We start from the raw sequence: 23,938 nt of genomic DNA, 5'->3' as shown, positions 1-23,938 counted from the left end.
GTATGATCTTTTTCATGAGTTTATGGATTCTATTTATAAGATTTTGTTGAGAATCTTAGCACCTATCTGTGCTCATCAGGGATATATGCTATAGCCCTGTAATTCTCTCTCTCTCTCTCTCTCTCTCTCTCTCTCTCTCTCTCTCTCTCTTCTCTCTCTCTCTGTCTCTCTCTCTTTGTGGTGTCTATGTCAGCTTTGGGTATTAGGGTGATATTTGCTTCATAGAAAGTGTTTGGGGGTGTTTCTGTTTCTTCAATTTGTTGGAAAAGCTCGAAAAAGATTGGCAGTAGATCTGCTTTAAAGGTTTGAAAGAACTCATTAGTGAATCCCTCTGGATCTGGGCTTTTGCTATGTGGAAGACTTTTGATTACCATTTCAATGTCCTCAATGGTGATAGGTGTTTCAGGTATTCCAAATCTTCTTGGTTCAGCCTTGGGAAGTTATAAGAATCCAGGAATTTATCCATTTCTTCAAGGTTCTCTTGTTTTGTGATGTAAAGATTTGATTTCTTCAGTTTCTGTGTGATGTCCCCCTTTGCACTTCTGATATGGTTTATTAGGTTCCTCTCTCTCTCTGTTTCTTTGTGAACCTCAATATTGGTTTACCCATCTTGTTTATTTTCTCAAAGAACCAGGGTTTGCTTTCATTGATCTTTAGAACTTTTTTTTAAATTCCAGTTCAGTGATTTCTGTTCCAAGTTTTATTATTTCCTTCCTCCTACCTGGTTTGGGCTGCTTTTATTGGTCATTTTCCAAGATCTTAAGCTGTGGAGTTAAGTTATTGTTCTTCCTAATGAATACTCGCAGAGCTATAAACTTTCCTCTTACCACTGCTTTTGCTGTGTCCCACAAGTTCTGGTAGCTCATGTCCTCATTCTCATTTGTTTCCAGGAATCTTCTGATTTCCTCTCTAACCCACTGTTTGTTCAGTAGTGATCTGTTTAATTTCCTGGTGTTTGATTTGATTCTCCATTTATGTTTTTGATTCACTTAAATTTTCAGCACATCAAGATCTTAGAATATACTGGATGTAATTTTTATTCTCTTAATTTTATGGAAGTGTGTTTTGTGGCTCAACATGTGGTCTATCTTTGTGAATGTCCAATGTGCACTGAAGAAGTATGTGTATTTAGGGGATGCATATTTTGGGGGATGGAAAGTCCTGCCTATATCTACTCTCTCCCATTTCTTCCCTCAAACCCCAGAGCTTGCTGGGCTCTCTGCACATAATGATGACTTTCTTTACTGGACTCTCATTTCTTCTTTACTACATGAGAGTACATTTAAGAAAATCTGACATATCCCTAAATCCTACAGTTAACAGAAACTTGAGAAATCTTTCCAAATTTGACAACACTCGAAAATTGTATGTTATTCTCAATATTATCTTTAATAATGATTTAAAAAGTTAATAATTGAATTATTTTAAATAATGCAAGGCAGGGACTCTTAAAATATGCCATTAATAAGGCCCTCCCGTTGATCATTGATTTGCTCGAGCGGGCCCAGTAACGTCTCCATTGTGAGACTTTGTTGTTACTGTGTTTGGCATATCAAATACGTTATGGGGAGCTTGCCAGGCTCTGCCGTGCAGGCGAGATACTCTTAGTAGCTTGCCGGGCTCTCCGAGAGGGGCGGAGGAATCGAACTCGGGTCGGCCATGTTGGCTGTGTGCAAGGCAAACGCCCTACCACTGTGCTATCGCTCCAGCCCTAGAGAAAGAGTGAACTTGTTTATGTTCTGATAGATAATGACTCTGCATTCGCGGCTGCGCAACATCTTATTATCTTATCTCATTCTTACTTTGGACAAACTGTCAGGTTACTACTGAATGTAACCTGCCCACTCGGCAGAGTCTGGCAAACTCCCCGTGGCATACCCAATGTGGCAATCCACGAACAACAGGATGGTCGTGATAGTCGTGATGGATATGGACTAGCTAGGTCCTCTTTTAGGAATTGCTTCTCCTTTGCTGACCTGCATGCTTTCTTCCTTCTTTTACCAAGGTAGATGATTGTGTAGTCATGACACTAACTTGACTACAATTGTGCCCCTTTCATTTGGGTAGCTAGGATGGCTTCCCCCTTTCCCCTTCCTCTCCCTAGCTGTGCTCAGAGCTTAATTCTAGCTCTTTGCTTAGGGACAGCTCATGGTAGCGCATGGGGGATTATATGCAGTGCCTGATCTGGAGTCTGGGTTAGTTGTGTTAGTGCCTTAACCCTGTATTATCTCTCTGGCCCAGGATTTCATCTTTTTGAGAGCTGAGTGCTTATGAATATACACTACAACTTCTATATTTACCTGTGGATGTATATTTTGATTGATTCCATAATTCCTATTATAAATTGTGCTGTAGTGAACATAGAAATGCATGTATTTTTTAAATTAGTATTTTCATATTCTTTGGATAAATACTAGAAGTAGAATAGTTGGATCACATATTTCTATTATCAATTTTTCAAGAAATTATCATACTGCTTTCGATTCACATTCCCACCAGTAACATGACAATTCCCTTTCCTCCACATACTCACAGACTTCTTGTTTTTTGTCAGTTGCCATTCTCACAGGTTTTGGGTAGACTTGTGAAATTCCCCTGTATTGAACATTTACTATAGGCTTGGAAATTCACATAATTTGTAATGCAAATAGCAATTATGCAAGGCACTTAATTCTGATTTTGTAATTGAGAGTTGATTGTAGATACCTATTTCCAGGCCTCATCCTAAATCTCTGTTCACTCTACCTTCTATATGAATATGTCTGGGATAGTTTTAGATTCAGTTCAAAATCCTTGATCTTCCTCCCGTCACAAGTTGTTAATTTTCCCAGGTAACTCTTACCAGGTTATTGACCAAGTTCCAGAGCAATAATCCATTTTGTACTTGACCTTATACCCCCATGTCTCCATATCACTGGCCAACAAAATCATCCGACCGTAGATTCAAATAAGGTGGAAGTTCACTAGAAATTGGAACACAGGCACTGTCCTTTTGGAGTATTTCTGTAAGACTGAAGAGAAGATCCACAAAGAAGTATACCCAAGTAACCGGCTTGCTTTAAAATCCAAAAATGACCAAACTGCTACTCTGGCAGAAGATGCGTGGACTGAGATACGTTTGCAGAATCTGTTAAATACATCCACTCCTAGACAAGAGGAGATGGAAATGAGGGGCAGTGTGAAACTAGAATAAGGGGCTCAGTGAGACTGGAACAGATTCTTGGGGAGAATGGATTAAACAGCAACTGGTCACCAAAAAAAAAAATACATCCACTCCTTCAGTCTGGTTCCTCTTTGAGGTAGAGTGGGCTGAGATAGGGTAGAATGGGGCACTCAAAGCAGACCTGACACCGCCAAGGAACCCGACACCCACATCCAGCTCAAAGCCTGCCATGGTAGTCCCCTCCCTCTATTTAGGCAGCCGTCTTCTGGACACCTGAAGTCAGATTTACGACCGTGAAATTAAAGTTGTAACAGAAATATCCTGCAGGTGTTGCAAGGGCGTAGCAGTCTTCCAGCCGCCAACGTCACAGCGGGGCCCAAGTCCTTACAGCAGGTTTAGCAATTTCTCCCTGTGCCTGAGGAAAGCGCTCGTCAGCTAAGGGAAAAATGGCCTGTATGGAGCGAGCATACAGGTCACCACTGAGCTGGGGTGTGGGGCAGTTCCGATGTGAAGAGTCGTGTGCCTGGATGAGATCCCCTTCATGGGGAAAAGCTACCCACGGAGCCAGAGTGGGGCGCCACGACGCCGGGTCCGCCCTGGATCCACTTCCAGGTACAGTTCCCGGCCCCAGCGCCCACAGCGAAAAGGACCAAGATACGCGCAGGTTTCCGCTCCGCTGTTCTGGAGTCAGGCGGACGCGCAGGAGTGGTGGGAAAAGCCCTCAGGGCCACGGCGCGCCCCCTTCGAGACTCCTGCCCCCACCCCAAAGGCGCCCAGAGACACACCCCTTACCGAGCCCGACCACAACCCCCACAGACCTCCAGAGACACGCCCTTACCGGCCCTGATGTCCCCAATCTCACAGGAACCCAGAGACACGCCCCTTACAGACCCCGACCCCCACAGCCCTTCAGAGACACGCCCCTTAGTAGCCCCGACGCCCCCAGCACCACAGTCGCCCAGAAACACGCCCCTTACCGGCCCTGACCCCCACCCCCAAAGGCGCACAGAGACACGCCCCTTACAGGCCCCTACAGACCTCCAGAGACACACCCCCTACCGGCCACGAACACACCCTCGCCCCGCCCACTCAGAGACACGCCTCTTACTGCACCAGGCCCCGCCCCCGACCCCGGCTCCCGGTCGCACCCCACCGGGAGGCCCCGCCCCATCCCTTGGCTAAGTCCTCCTAGGCCCCTCCCTCAGGCCCCGCCCCTGGCGCCGTCCCGAGAAACTGTACCCAGACCCCGCCCCCAGAAACTGTCCCCAGACCGGGTTCCCAGCCCCGCCCCCATGTGCCGCCCGGGGCCCCGTGGTCCCGTCCCCAGATCCCGCCGGCGGCCCCGTCCCCAGCTCCGCCCCTGGCCCATCCCGACGTCCCGCCCCTCTCCGCCCTCGGCCCCGCCCCCGGTCCTGTCCCGATGCCGCCCCCCCCCGCCCCTGACGTCGTCTGGGCCCGCGCGGCCAGTGTGCTGGCGGGCTGGTAACTTCGGATCCTCCGCCAGGGTGCGCGCCGCCGCCGCTGCCGTAGGCGCTCCCCGAGCCGACAAAGAGCGCTCGGAGCCGGCAGCCCGCGGGCGGTCACGCCGGAGAGGCGGCCCCGCGGCGGTCTCGGCCAGGCGATGGAAGATGGAAGGAAGCGAGCCCGCGGTGAGGCGCCACTGCCGGGCCGGGCCGAGGGGCTGGGTTGCGTCCGAGCCGCTGGGGTTGCGCGAACCGTCAGTTTCTGGGACTGAGCGTCCTCCGCTTTGTTGCTTTGTGTTTGTTAGGGCTGCTGAAGGCCAGCTCTGTTTCGGGTTTTAATTCAGGTTTCGCTTCAGACTCCTGAGAGGACGCGCTTCACCTCACGGGGAAGAAGCGGAGCGGTGGAGGGGACCCCGGCCGGTGCCTCTGCTCGGCCGGGCGACACGGTGTGGGATTAACACGGTTCTGTCAGGAAACAAAACCTCGGAACTTGCGTGGAGCTAGCAGACGCGGCGGTGACTGCCCCGCGGAGTGTCGCCAGGAGCTTTACAGACGAGTCCTTTCATTCGACTCGTTTGCTGCCCTTACAGCTTTGATTCTGGCCAGTGATGTGCTGAGATTTTAAAAAGCAGGTTATGAGGGAACGTAGGTTTTCGAATGTTGTCGGTGACCTAATAATGGTTTAACTTGACCATTCCCTTAAGCTCCGGTAGGCAGAGGACGGAATGAAGAGTTTTACAGAAACTCTTACAGTTTCATTTTACAGAAATTGGCCTTTGCCAGTCCAGAGTGTGTCCAGGTGTTGGTGAAAGAAAGTTGGAGACCTGAAAAGTTAAGAGGGGTTCTGGGGGGTAGATATTCCAGGTCACTAACCAGAACATAGGGTGTGCAAAAGTTCTGCCAAACTCTCAACATGAGACATGATTTGAGCTGTCAAGGAGTTTGCTTTCTTCTAGGGGAAGAGACTGCTAAGTAGGTTTTGATGGAAGAGCCTGGAGGAAAGAAGTGTTCCGGCCTGAGCGCTTGAAAAGTTTCTACAATACAGTTTTTCAGGATGAGTTGGTTAGGGGGTATATGTGTGTGTGTGTGTGTGTGTGTGTGTGTGTGTGTGTGTGTGTGTGCATTTTTCCTATTGAAGGAAAGAATCCAGTTTCTATCCTTAGAGTATTTGCAGATAGAGATTTTCTTTTAAAAAATTATTAAATTTGTCTTATGCACTTAAAATGCAAATTTGGCAAATTAACAGTTTAACAATTTTCAATGTTAATAGTGCAAAATTTAGCACCTTTCTAACCAGTATTTTTGGATGTTAGCATATCCTTAATAACTGGTATCCATCCGCAAATCAGACCACAACTGTATTATTTTGTCTTCTCAGGCATTTTATTGGATGAGGATCAGATTAAGTAACTGCTCTTCCAGAGCCTTCTAGCACTGTAGCATTTTGTGGTTTCTTGCCTGAACATGTGTGTACATTACTTTTTCTATGATACAGTCTTCACGTTCTGAGTATCTGTTATGTGTATATCAGTATTCTTATATCAGTATTCTTACTCAGTTGTTGAATGTGGGAAAGTGATTAAAGCTGCAAAGTTAAAATAACCTTAAGGTGAAATTCCACGGTTGAAGGCAGAAATCAGCTTATTGAAAAAAGAAGTATTTATTTATTTATTTATTGGTCTTTGATCCTCACCTAGCAGTAATGCTCCATGGTCACAGTCCTCCCGTTGTTCATTGATTTGCTCGAGTGGGCCCAGTAACGTCTCCATTGGACACTTTGTTGTTACTGTGTTTGGCATATCGAATACGTCAAGGGTAACTTGCCAGGCTCTGCCGTGCGGGCGAGATACTTTTGGTAGCTTGCCGAGCTCTCCGAGAGGGGCGGAGGAATCGAACTCCGGTTGGCCATGTTGGCCGCTTGTAAGGCAAACGCCCTATCGCTGTGCTATCACTCCAGCCATGGTAACTCCTGGCTTTGCATTCAGGAATTACCCTTAGCAGTGCTTGGGGCACCATATCCAAGTGCAAGGCAAATGCCTTACCAACTGCACTATTGCTCTACCCCTTTTATTTACTGATTTCTTTATTTTTTGGAAAAAGAAAAATTTAGAGATACTTATCATTGTTCTATTTCCAATATTTCAACGTTTGTTTGCATCCCTGTTGGGAAATACATCAGTAGGATTTAGATGGGTATTACATTAAAAAAACTTACATAAAACATTGCTTTGTTAATCATGTTTTCATCTACCCCCACCCCACTTTAGAAATGCTGGAATCATCTGTCCTGTCGTAGTTGTAAACTAAGACACCATTGTTGTAATGAGTTACTCTCAGTCATGGATAGAGTTACTGAGGCAAAAACCATATGAACCTTAAAATATGTTTTGTCTTCCAGATTGGTTTGTTGAATTTATGTGAGGAGGTAATGTCATTTGACAATTATGAAAAGAGCATATTCTTGGCTTGGGTTGCATTAGGAGATGAGTAATGGATGATGATCCTTTCCAGTTTTTAGAAATGAATTTAGTCATAATTGAAGCAGAGTGAAAAATAACCTGATGATTATTAGTAGGTGACCAAACCCCTTGCCTTTGGATTTGAATGAGGTTTTAAGGAAAGAAAGGTTGTAGTCTAACCTCAAATCATTGCTGCTTTGAGGCGAGGATCTCAACATTTTGGTATTCTTCAACCTAATAGCACTTGTTAATCTCACTTACTGAGAGTGAAGATGTTTTTCCTTTTTGAATCTGCTTCTCAATACTGAATTGTTTTAATGAAACTTAATCACTTAATCACTTAACTTCCCGTTAGTCGTCGATTTGCTCGAGCGGGCGCCAGTAACGTCTCCATTTGTCCCTGTCGCGTGCTAGTGTAGCCCAATGACATCTCTTCGCTCCGGGAACATGGAGGGCCTCAAACCGATCGTTCATGATCTTGACAAAGAAGTCTGACCATCTGGTAGGTGGGCGGCCACTAACTTTTATTATAAGGGATGGTGTGTGGCTAGCAGATCTAACCAAATTTTTCAGAACAGTTTACTTAAAAGTGTTATTTTAAATAACAAATTAAAAAATGTATCCTTGTCTTAATATTTGTGGTATTATAGCAGATTTAGAATTTTTTTCTGTAAAGAATTTAGGCCATGACATTTTACAGTATACCTTTCTTGTGTTTCTGAGTTTTAGGACTATCCTCTGAAGACGTTTTTCACATACTCCAAATCAGCAGGATTAGTTGTATGATCACAAGTATCAATGCCAATAACTGTAAATTTTATAATGAGAAAAAGGAGGGCCCTGGATATGACTCTAAGTGGTAGAGCATGTACCTGCCCTGGCACAACATCCATGCCCCCACCTAGCACTATATACTCCATAGTTTCCTGGCACCCCAACTTGATAGGTATGGCCTTGTGAACATTTTTTTAAAAATTAATTTACAGCACTTACTTAAAAAGTTGTCTTATATTCTATTGACCAAATTTCCATGCCTCATGCGAAAATAAGGTTTAACTCATAACATTAATAATGGGTCTTTGCTTATGCTATCTTATCAATACAAAAATAGCATATAGGACTTGTCCCCACAGTACTTGGTTTTCACTGTGCTCAGAAAGTCAACAGCTAGAGTTCCAGTGGGGTTGAGTGGGCAGAACTTTGTTGACACTTCAGGCCTCAGAGGTGGTAGAGCATTTTCTCCCTGTGGGATCAGCTGTGGTACGAGGTAGATTGTCCTTTCACCTTTGTCCATGTGGGAGCCACTTTCTTGGGACTTGCTTAACCGTCAGCAGCCATCTAGTTTGAATTTCATTTTTCTGGGTTGAGTTAGAATAATTTGTACATGTTACCATAAGTTATTTTATATTACTTTTTTGGTTTTGGGGTCACACTGGGCAGTGTTCATGCTCGTCTTGGTTTTGTATTCAGAGATCACTACTGGTAGTACTAGGGGGATCATATGCAGTTTTGGGGATTGAACCTACTTCTGCTGTGTGCTAGGCAAGTCCTTTATAAACATGGGTAATTAAAAAAGTGTTATATATATATGACCTCATATAAAATATATGAGGTCAATATTAATATACAAGGTCAAAATATTAATTTTTCCACTTGAAAATTAATATCTTGAACTTAGCCTTTGGTTCTTTTCCTATAAAACATTTTCATATGGGTTGTCTAAGAAATTTCATTTTAATTTCATCTTAAGATCTAATTTTTGGAAAAGGTGTATTGTAAGTCATGTTTTCAGGAATGGTTTACTGTTAAATCACAGCCAATGAATATTGAATTCTTTCTGTTTGTAACATATTTTTTCTCTTCTAGTCCCCATGACAACCCATTGAGGTCAGTACTCTATCTTCTTTTTGAAATCTCAAGATATTAAGCAATATAGACAGTAAATGGCAGAACTGAGATTTAAATTCTGGCAGCCCAGTTTTCTTAATCACTGTTCTGTAATTATGTCCTCAGAATTTCCACTGTGTTGCAGAGCTGAACTATTGATTAACATTTATATTTGGTGAGTCCAATTCATCAACAACCACTATTTTAGTAAAACCAGGGTAGTTATTTGACTAAACAGATGATAAATGTGTACTTTTATTAATTTTTTTTAATAGTTCATACTTGGTGGTGAGTTCTCTCTCAGTCCCCAAGATTGTATACTTCACAGACACACATAGCATCTAAAGAGATCATTGTGGGACTACATGTAAAGGTTTCATGTTATTAGAAATAATCAGTTAGAAATCAGAATAAAGCAGGTTAATAAGTTAAAATCAAATATAAGCTAATTTATTCTGGTTTCTGATTCTGACCCCTCACCTGTGTCTTTTTATCATTTTGAGATTTTTCTTCCCATGAGCCAGTACTTGGGTTGTTGCGAAAAGGAGTCTTAAAACAATAAGGAGGATGATGGGGAATGAAAAAGAGGGCATTAATAAGATCAGGCAACAGCTGCTCCATTACTCCTGCTTTCTGTTCCCAGACTTTTGCTAAAAAAAAGTGAATTATAGTAATGGGGCAGCTTGATTCTTTCTATGGTGGTTTGATCTGTGGAAAAAAGAACAATTTAAAGGGACAGATGTAGCTTTTGTTTGGTACCCAGGAGATCATTGCTCTACTTTGAAAGCCTACATGCTTTTTGGATTTTCATTTCCAATATTTCTTAGTTCCAAGTTAGTGGATAAACATAGTATCAACATTGAAGAAATGGAAATTTAGATGTAAGAGGGAGCTGTACAGACAATGTAATAAGATCCTGCTTTTGTGATTCTGTTATTTTCTAGCAAAATTATATTGTGAAAAGACTAAGCAATAGCAGCAAGCCGTATGACCTTCTAGACCCAAATATCTATTTTAAATATATATTTAAAAGTATCTATTAAAGCTACAGGTAGTATATGTTATTAGAAGCAAGATGTTTCTCTGGATCTGAACTCCCATTTGAAAAGTTTTTTTTGTGCAGATGTTTATTCTTGCAGATTCATTAATAGTATGATTCCAAAGGACCCATGTGCTGCCTACCCAACCTGATAATTCTTATTTCTATGTATAAAATCTCTTATATAGGGGAAGAAAAGCCCTCATTGATTTATTTTTAAACATTTATGTTTTATATTTGTCCCCATTTCCATCCCTTTGTTGTTGCTGTAATCCTGGGTGTGACATACTTGATTGTGGGGCTTACTAAAAACTTCATTGCTTACTAAAAATCATACTAAAAATCTTTAATCAGCATAGAGACTGAAGCACAAACATTATTGTGTCATTTATTCATTCAACAGAGGTTAGGTGCTTATGATGTTTGGCTCCTAAAAGCCTGGCTCTGTGACTATAAAAACTTGCCAAGAAACATTCAGAGACACTTGGCAAATTTTTCAATGAATCAGATCCTTTAGTTTATAAATATTGAATCTCTTGTGCCTAAGAACTCTGGAGTTGTACACTGTTATAGAGTCAGTGAAGTTATTCTTTTAAGTATTGTTCCATAGAGCTTTCTGCCATTATGGAAAAAATTTTATCTGTGCCGTCCAATAAGATTTGTAGTAGCAGCATGTTGCTGAGAGCATTTGAAATATGAATGGTGAAATTTTGAATTGAATTTTAAATTTTATCTAATTTTAGTACATTTAAGTAGGTAAATTACTAGTGACTATATATTAGGCTATTTGTCCTACTGTTCTAGAGTAAAAAATGCTTTTGTATGCCATTGGCTGTCCTGAGCAGTCATTTTCAACTTGACTTTCTGGTTGTTTATGATGTGTGTTCACTTATGAGGCTTTGCTAAATTTTGGTTTTGTACACATTTAACCTACCGTTCTGATAAATACAAAGGAAAAAGTGTATGGAGGTAATGAAAATTTAATGAAAATTAAAATGGAGATGAAAATAACAGAAAGTGAGTCTTGACATATTTGTATATTACATTTGTGATGTCCTGGATTTAAGCCCTTGCACATGAAAAAAAAAATGGATGTAAGCAGAATAAAAGTGTATTTGACAGCAGTATTTTCTGGAAAAATAAGTTGTAACAGGTAGCATGAATGCTCAGGGAGATGAAGGAAGAGATTTTTACTGGAGTGTCCATGCCCAACAGTGCTCAGGGACACTCCTGTCTTAGTACTTGGACAAACGATGCAACACCAGGATTGAACTCTGGAATCCTGAATGCAGAACATGTGCTCTAGGCCCTTCAGTTATCTTTATCACCAGGAAAAGCTCTAGGTGGCAGTGTAAAATGTGAGTGTCTTGCTGGGAGTCTCTGTTAGCTTAGATTCATTAAAGAAATGGGTCTGATTTTATTTTATTTTTTTAAATATAAGCCATTCTCACCGGTATAAGAAAATAACCTATTGTAATTTTCATTTGCATTTCACCAATGACAAGTGATGATAAACATTTTTTCTTGGGCCTGTAGCCATTTGTATTTATTCTTTGGAGATATGTCTATTGCAATTCTGTGCCCAAATTTTAATTGGATTTTTAAATTTTCTTGAGTTGTATGTGTTATATATATATTTTAGATATTAATAATGTGTTAGATGTTGAATATCTTTTTCTTACAATCAGTAGAAAACGTTTATTAATTGGTGACAGAAATTAAACTCAGGACCATTCATGTGTGTATAAATATAAATATAAATATATATGTGTGTGTTTGTGTATCTGCACATGTGTATGCAACATATATACACATGTGCAAAACATATCCTCTTCCTCTGGGCTATATTCCAGGCTAACCTTATTATTTTGGTGGCTATTCCTTTGTGTGTGTGTGTATGTGTGTGTGTGTGTGTGTGTGTATGTGTGTATGTGCATGTGTGTGGTCCATACCCAGCTATGCCCAGGGATTACTCTGTGCTCAGGGATTTAATTAATCCTGGCAGTGCTCAGGGGAACCATATGGGATGCTGAATGTTGAAATCTTGGTTTGGCCATATACAAAACAAGCGTCCTACCCGTTATATTATCTTTCCAACCCATTCACACTTAAAAAAATTTTTTTTGGGCCATACCCACCTGTGCTCAGGTCTTACTCTTCGTCCTGTACTCAGGAGTCACTTCTGGCAGTCTCAGTGGACTATAGAGAGTGCCAGGCATTCAACTAGGCTCAGTTTTGTGAAGGTATGGAGTAAAAGAAACCTATGATTTGTTGATGGGAATGTAAATTGGTACAACCATTTTGGAAAAACTGAACATTCCCAAAATACTAAAAATAGATCTACCATATGATTTAGCAATTCCATTTTAAGATATTTTCTGAACAACAGCAACAAAAATCAGTTCAAGAAGGTATGTGTACCTCTATGTTCATGGTGGTGCTATTTGTAGTAGCCAAGATATGGAAGCTATCTAAATAAAATTGCCATTGATAGAAAATTGCATAAAGATGTGGTAGATAATGGAAAGTATCATGTTAAGCGAAATGAGTCAGAAAGAGTGGGATAGACACAGAAAGATTGCATTCATCTGGAGAACATAAAGCAACAAAATGGGAGACTAACACCCAGGAATGGCTGAGATTAGTACCAGGAATTTTGCTCCATGACTTGAAGGCCAGCCACACGTGCTAGGTGAAAAGGAAGCTCAGATAGAGAAGAGAGCACCAAATAAAGGGTGTTGTGAGGACCCTCCCGGGGTGGGAGAAGCATGCTGAAAGTAGTCTATAGACCAAACATGATTGCCACTCAATGCCTCTCTTGCAAAACACAGTACCCAAAAGAAGAGAGAGAGAACAAGGGGGAATGCCCTGCCACAGAGGCAGGGTGGGATGGGGGGATGGGAGGTGGGAGGGATGCTGGGACCTGTGGTGGTGGAGGATGGGCACTGGTGGAGGGATGGGTACTTGATCATTGTATAACTGAAACCCAAGCACAAAAATTTATAAGTCTATAACTGTACCTCATGGTGTTTCACTAATTAAAAAATTTTAAAAAAAATTTAAAAAAAGATTCGGTGTGGGGGGGTAAGGTGTGGGGGCTGTGAGTTGTTTGAGAATTTTCAGAATGTCACAGTTTACCTTTGTTGTTATTGGCTCTGACTAGCTTCATAGCTATAAGCTTCCTTTAAATCTGCATGGAATCCCTGTAAGACTCTGGATGGTTGGTTGTGTTTTACCGGAGACCCAAGCAAGGTTCTTTCCTGGAACCCCTGTAAAGCTGTTTTAGAGACCCAAAATATAGATTTCACTGTAAATGAAACCAACTGTCAAGGATGCATGAATAGCATAAATACTGTAAAGGACTGTGCCTGGTTTTTAAACCTACATGCCTGTTCTAGTCTCACTAAATGCCACATTCCAGTCTCACACTGCCTCTCATTCCTGTTTCCTGTCCCACATGCTAGTCTCTCTGTGCTCCATCTTGCAGCCTTCATCTTGCACCCAACCCCAAGCTTTGGGGGTAGCAATTACATACAGGTGAGCATCACAGTAAACATACGTATTAGCCCTTCATTCTGGGGAAGCTCTTCTAAAGATCTGCAGCCAGGAGATGCACTCAAGGGCCAAATACCATCTAGTAGTGTGTTTCTCTTTTCCTTAGTCCAACAACCACTTAAACATTCATCTTAACTCTACTTTTTTTTCTTTTTTCTTTTTTGGGTCACACCCAGTGATGCACAGGGGTTACTCCTGGTTCTGCACACAGGTATTACTCCTGGTAGTACTCAGGGGAACCATATGAGATGCTGGGAATCGAACCCAGGTCAGCTGTGTGCAAGGCAAATGCCCTACTTGCTGTGCTATAGCGCCAGCCCCATTAATTCTACTTCTTAATATTAGTCATTTTGTATGGACACAGTAAGAGATACATTAAACTTGTAGGGTGGCTCTCCTGGGGACATCTTGTTATAGATCCCAGACTACAGTGCTCAGGCTGATGTAGGCAGGTGGACAGGGAAAGGCCCTCTGCAATGAAACTTAGTTAAACAAATTTCTAGGAAGGAAAGTTCTGAGGTTGATCCACCCTGTGGATACAGAGAACAAGACCTTGTAAGACCTTCTGAAGACCCTGAGGAAATTTGACCCCTCCCCAGGAAGAAAATTCTTCCAGTACTCTCAAGACTTAATCTCTCCAAGAAGAAAATTCCTGGAATACTCTCAGAGGCATCCCTTAATTCAGGTACCTTTAGTGCGTCAGCCCAGAGAAGATTCCAGAATATTCTAGACCAAGACAACCCAAGAAGAGCCTATAAAACCTAGTCCAAAAGCCCATTCAGGGTTTTCTCTCCCCTTGTAGAAGCCTGCGTTCTCTCTTGATTTCCCCCACTCTGTCTCCCCCCCTCCCCACAAACATCCCTTCAAAAAACCTCCAAATAAAATGTGGTTTACTTCACTGCTTGTCTATTCCTGAAATTCTTTTCTGTAAGGTGAGACAAGAACCCCCAAAACCCTGGATAAGGACTGGGACTGGTTTCTCCTTTCTTGCAAAGAGCAAATCTTTACTCCAGCCTGAGTCTGTGGCTCTTTGAGAAGGTGGGTGATGGGGGTCAGCTCCTGTGCCTGGCAGACCAAGGTGGACTTCAGGTGTGACCTGATGGCCACCTTGTGGGGCTGGTGGGGCTTCAGGCCCATGCCAAGCAGGGGCTCTTTGCAGAGTTTACCAGTCTTAGTCTTTCTAGTGGGTCCCAGATGGCAGAGGTGGAGTAGGAGAAAGTGACTGTCTTTCGGTTCTCCTGACTCATGTGAGCCACTGTGGGGTTGACCAACATCAAGGCCAGATTACTCTTTCCTAACCCTAATAGAGTCCTAATCTAATTATTATTCTTTGGATCATGACGGAATTTGTCCATGCTCTTAACTTATAGTTAAGTATTATGGCTCTTGGCCTGGCCCATTTTGATGCCAGGGTAGCTCATATCTTGCCCTGGGTCTATCCAGTCCTTTGTTGGGACCCTGCTTTGGGGGTGCTATGAACTAAGCACAACTGAGGCTTAAGTCGAGAAAACAGATGCCCAGAAGTGAATATTGTTTGGAGTCAATTAACTCCCAAGTTACAAAAGCATAGCAATAACTGTCTTCCTGTGTCTATACAAAAAGGACATTGCTGTGAAGTAAACTATGCAAAAGGACATAAAGGAAGGAGAAAAGCAATATTTTACTTACAAATACAAATCCAGAGATTACTGAGGCATTTGACTCTACAACTCACAGGTACTGCTTAGGGAAAATGGTGATTAGCTGGTTTGGGAAGAGAGCACAGAGAAGAGGTTACAGATAAACACAGAGGAATGGGAGTGCCTCAGGAGCACTGTGAATGGGTGCAGTCTAACAAACCCAAGCTCCCTGCAACCAGGGAGAAAGAACAAACCAGTATTATATACATTATCTTTGATTAATGCTGCTGTCTACACCCTTTTCTCTTCTTACTTTCATCAAAGCAATAGCACAGCGGTAGGGCGTTTGCCTTGCATGGGACCTGCCCGACTGACCCGAGTTCGATTCCTCTGCCCCTCTTGGAGAGCCCAGCAAAGTACTGAGAGTATCTCACCCACAGGGCAAAGCCTGGCAAGCTCCCCATGATGTATTTGATATACTAAACACAGTAACAACAAGTCTCACAACAAGTCTCACAGTGGAGATGTTACTGGGTCCGCTGAAGCAAATGATGAACAACGGGAGGACAGTGTTACAGTGCAGTGCCCCTTTCATCCTTCATTTTATTTCCTTCCCTGGTCTTTTCATTTTTGTAATGTAGGGCCAAGCATTTTCCCACTTTTGATACTTTCCATTCCCTTGTCATGATATTCTTTGTATGGCGATAAATGAGAACATCCAGTATTTGTCCTTTTCCTTTTAACCTACTTCACTTAACATGAAGTTTTCTAGTTCCCACCAAGTTCCCCTGAATTATGTAATTTTATCATTCCTTGTGCCTGCATAGTATCCTGTTATGAATATATATCCTAACTTCATTATCTCCTCCTCTGTCATTGGACATTTAGTATGATTTCATTTGAACATAGGTGTGTATATATGTGTTTTCAAATGAATGTTTCTGTGTCTTGGGATGGATATTGAGCTGTGAAATAATTGGATTATAGGAGATATCTACTACCTTTTTGAGAACTCTCTACTGTTTCCCACAGGGACTGAATTGGACAACACTCCAACCAAAATTAGTGATGAGAGTTTTTTTGTTTTTAAATCACATCTCTACCAACACAGCCTGTTTCTAATCATTTTGATAAATGTTATTCTGACTGGTGTGAGGGATATCTAGTTATCTTGATTTGGATTTCCCTGCTAGTGGTGGACACTTCTTCACATGCCTACTGGCCATCTGTCTGTCTTAAGAAAAATGTCTGTTCATTTTCTTTCCCCACTTTAGGATGGGGTTATTGGCTGTATTCTTGTTGGTCTTTGTAGGTGCTTCATGTATCTTAGATATTTTTGGATATTAACTCTTTATCTGGTGTTATATGTAAATATTTTCTCTCATTCAGAAGGTTGCCTTTTAATTTTAATCTGTTTCTTCTACCATGCAGAAACATTACTTTTATGTAGTTCCTTTTGTTTATTTTTGTTTCTGTCATTTTTCCATAGTGATATCATTGACATCCCTTTTGAGGTTTAAATCCTGGAGCATTCTTTCAGTATTTTCCTCAGTGTAATTTAGGAATTCAGGTTATATCTTACGGTCCTTGATATATGTTGCTGACTGGCCTTAGTCCATTGCCATGTTGTTTTGATTATTATAGCTTTATAATACAGTTTCACATCAGGTAACATGATATCTACAGATTATCAGAATGACTTTGTGATTTGGGTATTTTATGATCCCATAAAATTTTTATTAGTGACCACTCTAACTCCTTGAAGAATATCATTGGAATGTTGAAGGGGGTTGTATTGGATCTGTTTAATGAGTTAGATAGTAAGGTCATTTTGACAGTGTTAATTCTTCTAATCCATAAACAGGATATATATATATATAATATATATATATATATTTTAATTTTCTAAGGTCATTTTCTAATTATTTCATAAGTAAAATTTTCAAGGTAAGTTTTCAAGTTATAGGACTTTCTCTTCGGTTGTAGCTCCCTAGCTTCTTGATGTTTTTAGCATTATTTTACTTGAAGAAGGTTTTTTGATTCTTTTTTTCTAGTTTAGGTAAAGGTAAAGGCCCTCCCGTTGATCGTCGATTTGCTCGAGCGGGCCCAGTAACGTCTCCATTGGAGACTTTGTTGTTACTGTGTCTGGCATATCGAATACTCTCGGTAGCTTGCCGGGCTCTCCGAGAGGGGCAGAGGAATCGAACTCGGGTCGGCCATGTTGGCTGCTTGTAAGGCGAACGCCCTACCCGCTGTGCTATCGCTCCAGCCCACTATTTATTATTTACATATAGGAATGCAAGAGATTTGGGATCATTGATTTTGTAACTTCTACTTTGTTTTACTAGTTTATTGTTTCCATGTATTTTTTAAGTGGAATTCTTAGAATTTCCACTAAATTTTTTTTTTTTTTTCATTTGGCGAGTAACACCTGGCTGTGCTTAGAACTTAGTTCTGACTTTGTGCTCCGGGTTCACTTCTGTTGTTTTTGAGGGTACCTTATGCGGTGCTGATGATTAAACCTGGTTTTACACACAAAACAATTACCTTACCCACTACACTGTCTCTCTGTTCTATTTCCTTAATTATGTTGAAAATTGTTTTTATATACTTTTCTCCACTTGTATATCTTCTCTGAAGAGATGTCTGTTTGTATCTTTTTTCCATTTTAAAATTGGGGTTTGGGGGCCAGAATGATAGTACATTGGGTAGGGCATTTGCCTTGAAAGTGGCTTCAGTTCCAGCGCCCCATATCGTTCCCTGAGTCTTGCTAGGAGTGATCCCTGAGCACAGCTGGGAGTGTCCCTGAAACAAAGTAAAAATCTGGGCTGTCTTTTTGTTCTTTACAATTACTGAACTGTAAAATTTCTTCACTTATCCTGGATACAACTCTTTTATCAGATATATGCTTTGAATTGTCAGTACTTTTTCATCTTTTGTTACTTTTTTTTTTGCATTTTTTTGGGGGGGTCACACTCGGCAATGTACAGGGGTTAGTCCTGGTTCTGCATTCAGGAATTACTCCTGGTTGTGCTCGGGGGAACCATATGGGATGCTGGGAATCGAACCCTGGTCGGCCTCGTGCAAGGCAAACGCCCTACCCGCTGTGCTATCACTCCAGCCCCCTTTTGTTACTTTTGAAGTCCAGACTAGTCTGGCAAACATAGTTTGGGAAAAACTATTGGTTTTAAATTTCTTGGTGGCATGAAGGAACATCATTCTGAAGTAGCACTTCTAATTGCTTTGTGTGATTAAGATCAGGAAGTTTGAGATATCTGACCCCAACTGGTAATGACAATAATGACCTTTTAGTGTTTATCCTTGGAACTTAATTAGATCTTTTTACTGGGTGTGGTCTTCAGGTGTCAAACATCCCTACCTGAGGGTGATTACTGAAAGCTGATCCAGCCAGTATGACAGCTTAGTTTATTGCTGCTTTGATCTTGAACCAGTGTAACCCACATTCCCCTCCCTTCCTCTTTTTCTTCTCTCATATAGTAGAGACAGTTATACTGTATCTAAGCCGGGTTCACAAATATTTCAAGTCATCAGGTTTACCTTCTAAATATTACTCCCTCCCTGTTTTATTCTGTTTATCATATGTTTATACATTGAATCTTTCGAGGCCCCGTTAGCTTTATAGATCTCCATAAACTCAATGAAGAGAAAAGGCATGCAAAGAAAATAAGATTGTTTTACTTGAGGTTTGTCTTGTTAGTTTGAGATATTTGGTAAGGATTTTGTAAATCACATTTGTGAGTTTGGGCTATCTCTTAAGATGTGTGTTTTGGGGTGGAGTGTGGAGGGGGTGGAGATTGTTCTCTTACAGTGTCACCCAGAAACATAGTGGAAACATAGCAGCATAGTGGATTTGACACTCACAGGCTGATTTTTTTTCTTGCCCTGACACCATATAGCTGTGTCATCTTTGGTTGAGACATTTTAATGTCTTCATGCCTCTTTTGCCCATTTCCTCCTGGAGTACCTCTTTACTGCTTAGAGGTTGGGAAGGACTTAGAGCATTATATCTAGGAGAGGAGGTAAGAATAGTGTTGAATGTAAATCTTACTTGGATGATAGGATATACTTTCCTGGATAGTTGATAGAATTACTTTCATTCTTTTTTGTTTATATTTTGGGCTATGCTCAGTGGTATTCAGGGTTTCCTCCTTGCTCTGCATTCAGGGATTGCACATGTGAGGACCATATGTGATGCTGGGGACTTGAGTCAGCTGCATGCAAGGCAAAGACCCTACCCACTGTACTATTTCTCTAGCCCAGAAGTATTTCATTCTTAAAGTTATGAAACTGTTCTGTTTTGTACCCCATACTGTGATTGCCTACAGGTATCTAGTGTGACAACCAAGGGAGAGAGATTCTAGTACTTTGCATAGTGCTTTGGCACATCACTTAATAAATGTTTGTTCAGTAAACAAGTTAAATGACAAAGACCATTTAGTACCAAAACTCTAGAACCAGTTCAGAACCTGTGAACAGAGCAGGTGTGCTGATATTCAGCTTAGTCTTGTAGATTGAACTTTCCTGAGTCAGCAGGGTTTCTGACTTAATTTGTTTAGGTCAGAATCCTTTTGGTCTTTGTTTCACTGTGGGCTCGGGGAAATTACTGTTTTGAAGAAATTGTGTTTCTTTCACTTGGAAAACAACCTGCTTGTACTGATTTCAGGCTTCAGGTGTGTGTTTCCTTTGAAATGACAACTTAGAGAATGAAAGATAAGAGTATTGTATTCCTTATGGCTGAAAAGACCTACTAATAACAATTTAGAAAACATGTTGCCCCCAGCCCACTACCCAAAGAATCAGAAGATTAGTATTAGATAGTATAATACATTAGTATTCTGTTGATTTCTGTATTCAGATTTTTTGCCTCCTGTCAGAGGTAACAGCAGATAAATACATGGGCTTTGCCTGGTATGATGTAGCATTCTCAGTATTCACATATTCTTTTGATTTCACTATTCTTTTTTTTGATTTTATTGTACTTTTAATTTTTTTATTAAAAATTGTTTACTGAAGTAAAATTGGTTTAAAACATTTTATTTGTTTTATATATACAGAATTTTAAATAATATATATATAAATCATCTGTGTGTATAGTATATACGTATCTGCATTATGTTCACTGCTTCAAGTCTGATCCATTCTTTATATTTTTGTGATTTCTTTCTTTCTACTTTTTAAAATGTGGATTGTCTCTTATGTTGAAGGGAAATTAAAATAAAGCAAAGTAGAATAATTTCCTGTGTGGGAAATTAAAACAAAGAAGAATATTCTAAAATTAGATATTAAGAAAAGATATATTGAAGTTATTTATATAATTTAATTTTTGTGTCACTGTCACTGTCCTCCCTTTGTTCATCGATTTGTTATAGCAGGCCCAGTAATGTCTCCACTGTGACAATTGTTACTGTGTTTGGCATATCGAATACGTCACGGGTAGCTTGCCAGGCTTTGCTGTGCAGGCAAGATAATCTCGGTAGCTTCCTGAGAGGGGCGGAGGAATCGAACTCGGGTCGGCCATGTTGGCTGCTTGCAAGGCAAACGCCCTACCCACTGTGTTATCGCTTCAGCCCAATTTATGTATAAGGTAAAAAGGTAAAGGCTCTCCCGTTGATCATCGATTTGCTCAAGCGGGCCCAGTAACGTCTCCATTGGAGACTTTGTTGTTACTGTGTTTGGCATATCGAATACGTCACAGGGAGCTTGCCAGGCTCTGCCGTGCGGGCGAGATACTCTCAGTAGCTTGCCAGGCTCTCTGAGTCGGGCGGAGGAATCGCACTCGGGTTGGCCATGTTGGCTGTGTGCAAGGCAAACGCCCTACCGCTGTGCTATCGCTCCAGCCCAATTTATGTATAAAATTTATATATTTAAAAGAAGTTGATAAGCTCAAGATAACTAAAGCCAAAAGTTTTAGGGGCCAGAATGGATAATGCATACATAGTGCATATGGCATTTGCTTTGCTTTGCGACCAACCCAGGTTCTATCCCTGGCATCTCATATGGTCCCCTGAGCCAGCCAAGAGTGATTCCTGAGTGCAGAGCCAGGAGAAACACTTAAGTACTGCCAGGTGTGGCCCTCCTCCCCAATTTTACAAGCAGTATTAAAAATACGTTTGATTAGTCAATGATAAAATGGTTTAATTTATAAAATTGGAGAGAATTAAAGGATAATATTTCTTGATGTACATATCATGAATTCTTATATATTCCCAAAATTTTAAAATTTATTTTCTATATAATTAAAATGGTCAAAAAATAATTTTTATTGTTATAAAATATTTTGTATAGCATTTAGTTTATCTTTCAAAGGAATTAGCTCCTGTTATCAATATATAATTTTCAATGTAATATTTGATTAAATTACATTATTTAAGTAGTTTTTACAGTCTGTATAAATTAGTTTGGCAGAAAATATAGTCGATTCTTGGTCGCCACGTGCTCAGTGATGAGAGCAGAATTCCATGAGCTCGAAGGATCTTGATTACCAGGTATGAGAACCTAGTAAGATGGGCATTGACTGTAAGGTTTTACAGGATGACTCTTCTGAAGTCCACTAATTGGAGATTTGGCAGAGTGCTTCTTTGTATGTATAACTTTAAAAATAACCTTGCTTAGTGTATGTAAGAGTGTTATAAGGTAGTGAAATTAGGACATTTTGTATTTTGTTTTAAAATTATTTTTGACTTTATCTGCTTCATATGACTTCTGTTTGTATATAGTCACTTCACTTCTGAATAATTTTGGCATTTAAATTACTTTTATAATTATTTTGTTTTCCTCATACTTGGAAGATAATTTTAAGTTTTTCCAAAATGTAATATATACTAATATGAATTACCAACGTTCATCTGTTTTGTTAGCACAGCACTAAAATATAACAGAGCAAAAAGGTTTTTTTAAAATTTGTGAGTCCAGAGGTTCCCTGAAAGTAGGATACACCCAGATTTTATATATCAATAAAGTGTTAAGGTGCTTTGAACTTTGGGTAATAATATCTCCTTCATTTGAATAAATCAAAGTCCATAGTACTGGCTTGGATACTTTCCACTGCTCTGAAAGAGAGCACAGGTTAGGGAAATATTTTTTCAGTGTGCTCTGGTGAAGATAGACCTGGGGTTTTGAGAAATCCTAGTACCTTCAGAATGTTAGAACTTCAGTGTAAAGAATTATTTCTTTACAATTATTCAGGTTTTTTTAATGCAAGGGAAGTGCCTTAATTTCAGTACTATGTCTTTGGCCCAGACTAGCATTTTTCCTCTCATCACGATCACGATCACGATCACGATCATGATCATCCTGTTGTTCGTCTATTGCCTCAAGCAGGCAACAGTAACGTCTCCTTCGTCCTAATCCTGAGATTTTAAAGTGCCATATTCAAGGCTTTTTCAGGGTTAGAAGAATGAGACTCATCATTGTTACTGGTACTTGGCATATTGGGTATGCCACGGGGAGTTTGCCAGACTCTGCCATGTGAGCAGGTTACATTTGGTAGCCTGCTATGTTGTCCAAAGTAAGAATGAGATAATAATTTCTACATATGTATATGTATGTGAAGCACTCTATTAAAATATAACTTTCCTATTTATTAAGTTTGCCCTACCAAGTGATACTCAGATGACCCATGTGCCATTCCTTGCCACGTAGGCCTGATGACTCAATGCAGGGACCCAAGCACTTTAACTCTGTTTCTTGGGACCAACAGGGCTGCTGCATAGAGGCCCGTGGTGACGAGTCTTGCACATATAATGTATGTGCCCTTGATTAGTGAGCTGTCTCCAGGGCTGTCAAATGAGACATTTTTAAAAGACCATAGGATATATTATTATCAATTATATATCATATATGATTTTTGTCATTGTCATTTTTTTATTTAACATTGACTGCCTTTTATAAAATAGGCCTTATTTTAGATTTTGGGGATAGATAGAATGGACAATGAAGCACAAAATTTTTGTTCTTGCAAGGTAAAACAAAGTTTTTTTCTTTTTTTGGTGTGTATGTGTGTGTGTCTTTGATAAAAAGAAAATGCGGGGGAGGGGAGATTGAAGTTATACATAAGATTGTATAAAATAGCTTTTCTGAGATGTCTGTGGTGAAATACACTAAGGAAGTGAAGGGAGATCATATGTTTCTTGGGGAACAGTACTCTTTACAGAAGAATTGCATGTTAAAATCTGAAGGTTGTATGCTTCCTGCTTCCCAGGAATAATAAGAGCAGTATGATACAGTAAAGTGAGTGGGGGAGAGGGGGTGAAGACTAGGAGATGCCAGTCCCTGAAGTTTGTAGTCCCTTATGGCTGTTGTAAGGTCTTTGACTTGTTTCTTGAGTGAACGAAGAAACTGGTAGAAAGTTTCAGATTAAAATATGATGTGGTCTAGATTTATTTTAAGCGAACAGCACTTCGTTGTCATGAAAATAAGGTTAGTAGAGAAGTAAAGTATAAAAAAAAAAAAACCAATCAACAGACTGGTGGTGGTGATGGTTTGAAATAGAGGGTATGCTTGAAAAATTTACATACAAGTGATACTACATGAAAAGTATCATGCTAAGCGAAATGAGTCAGAAAGAGAGGAACATAGAAAGATTGCATTCTTCTGGGAAAATAAACTTACAAAATAGGAGACTAGCACCCAAGAATAGCTGAGATAAATACCAGGAGTTTCACTCCATGGCTTGGAGGCCAGCTGCATATGCTAGGGGAAAAGGCAGCTCAGATAGAGAAGGTAGCACCAAA

The 23,938-nt window shown here is 40.5% G+C and overlaps 1 protein-coding gene across 1 annotated transcript in view; it reads left to right on the top strand.

Moving 5' to 3' along the window:
• Positions 1-4,665: 4,665 nt before the first annotated feature.
• Positions 4,666-23,938, top strand: part of PSD3 (pleckstrin and Sec7 domain containing 3) — a 488,844-nt gene continuing 469,571 nt past the window's right edge. Inside the window, exon 1 of the mRNA XM_056116950.1 lies at positions 4,666-4,812. Within this exon, the coding sequence (XP_055972925.1) occupies positions 4,792-4,812 (21 nt within the window). The 5' untranslated portion in view covers positions 4,666-4,791. The remainder of the gene's footprint in view (positions 4,813-23,938) is intronic.

This window comes from Sorex fumeus, unplaced genomic scaffold (genome assembly GCF_029834395.1).
Source record: "Sorex fumeus unplaced genomic scaffold, SorFum_2.1 ptg000033l, whole genome shotgun sequence".
Taxonomy (NCBI): Eukaryota; Metazoa; Chordata; class Mammalia; order Eulipotyphla; family Soricidae; genus Sorex; species Sorex fumeus.
This window is presented reverse-complemented; position numbering and strand designations above follow the sequence as displayed.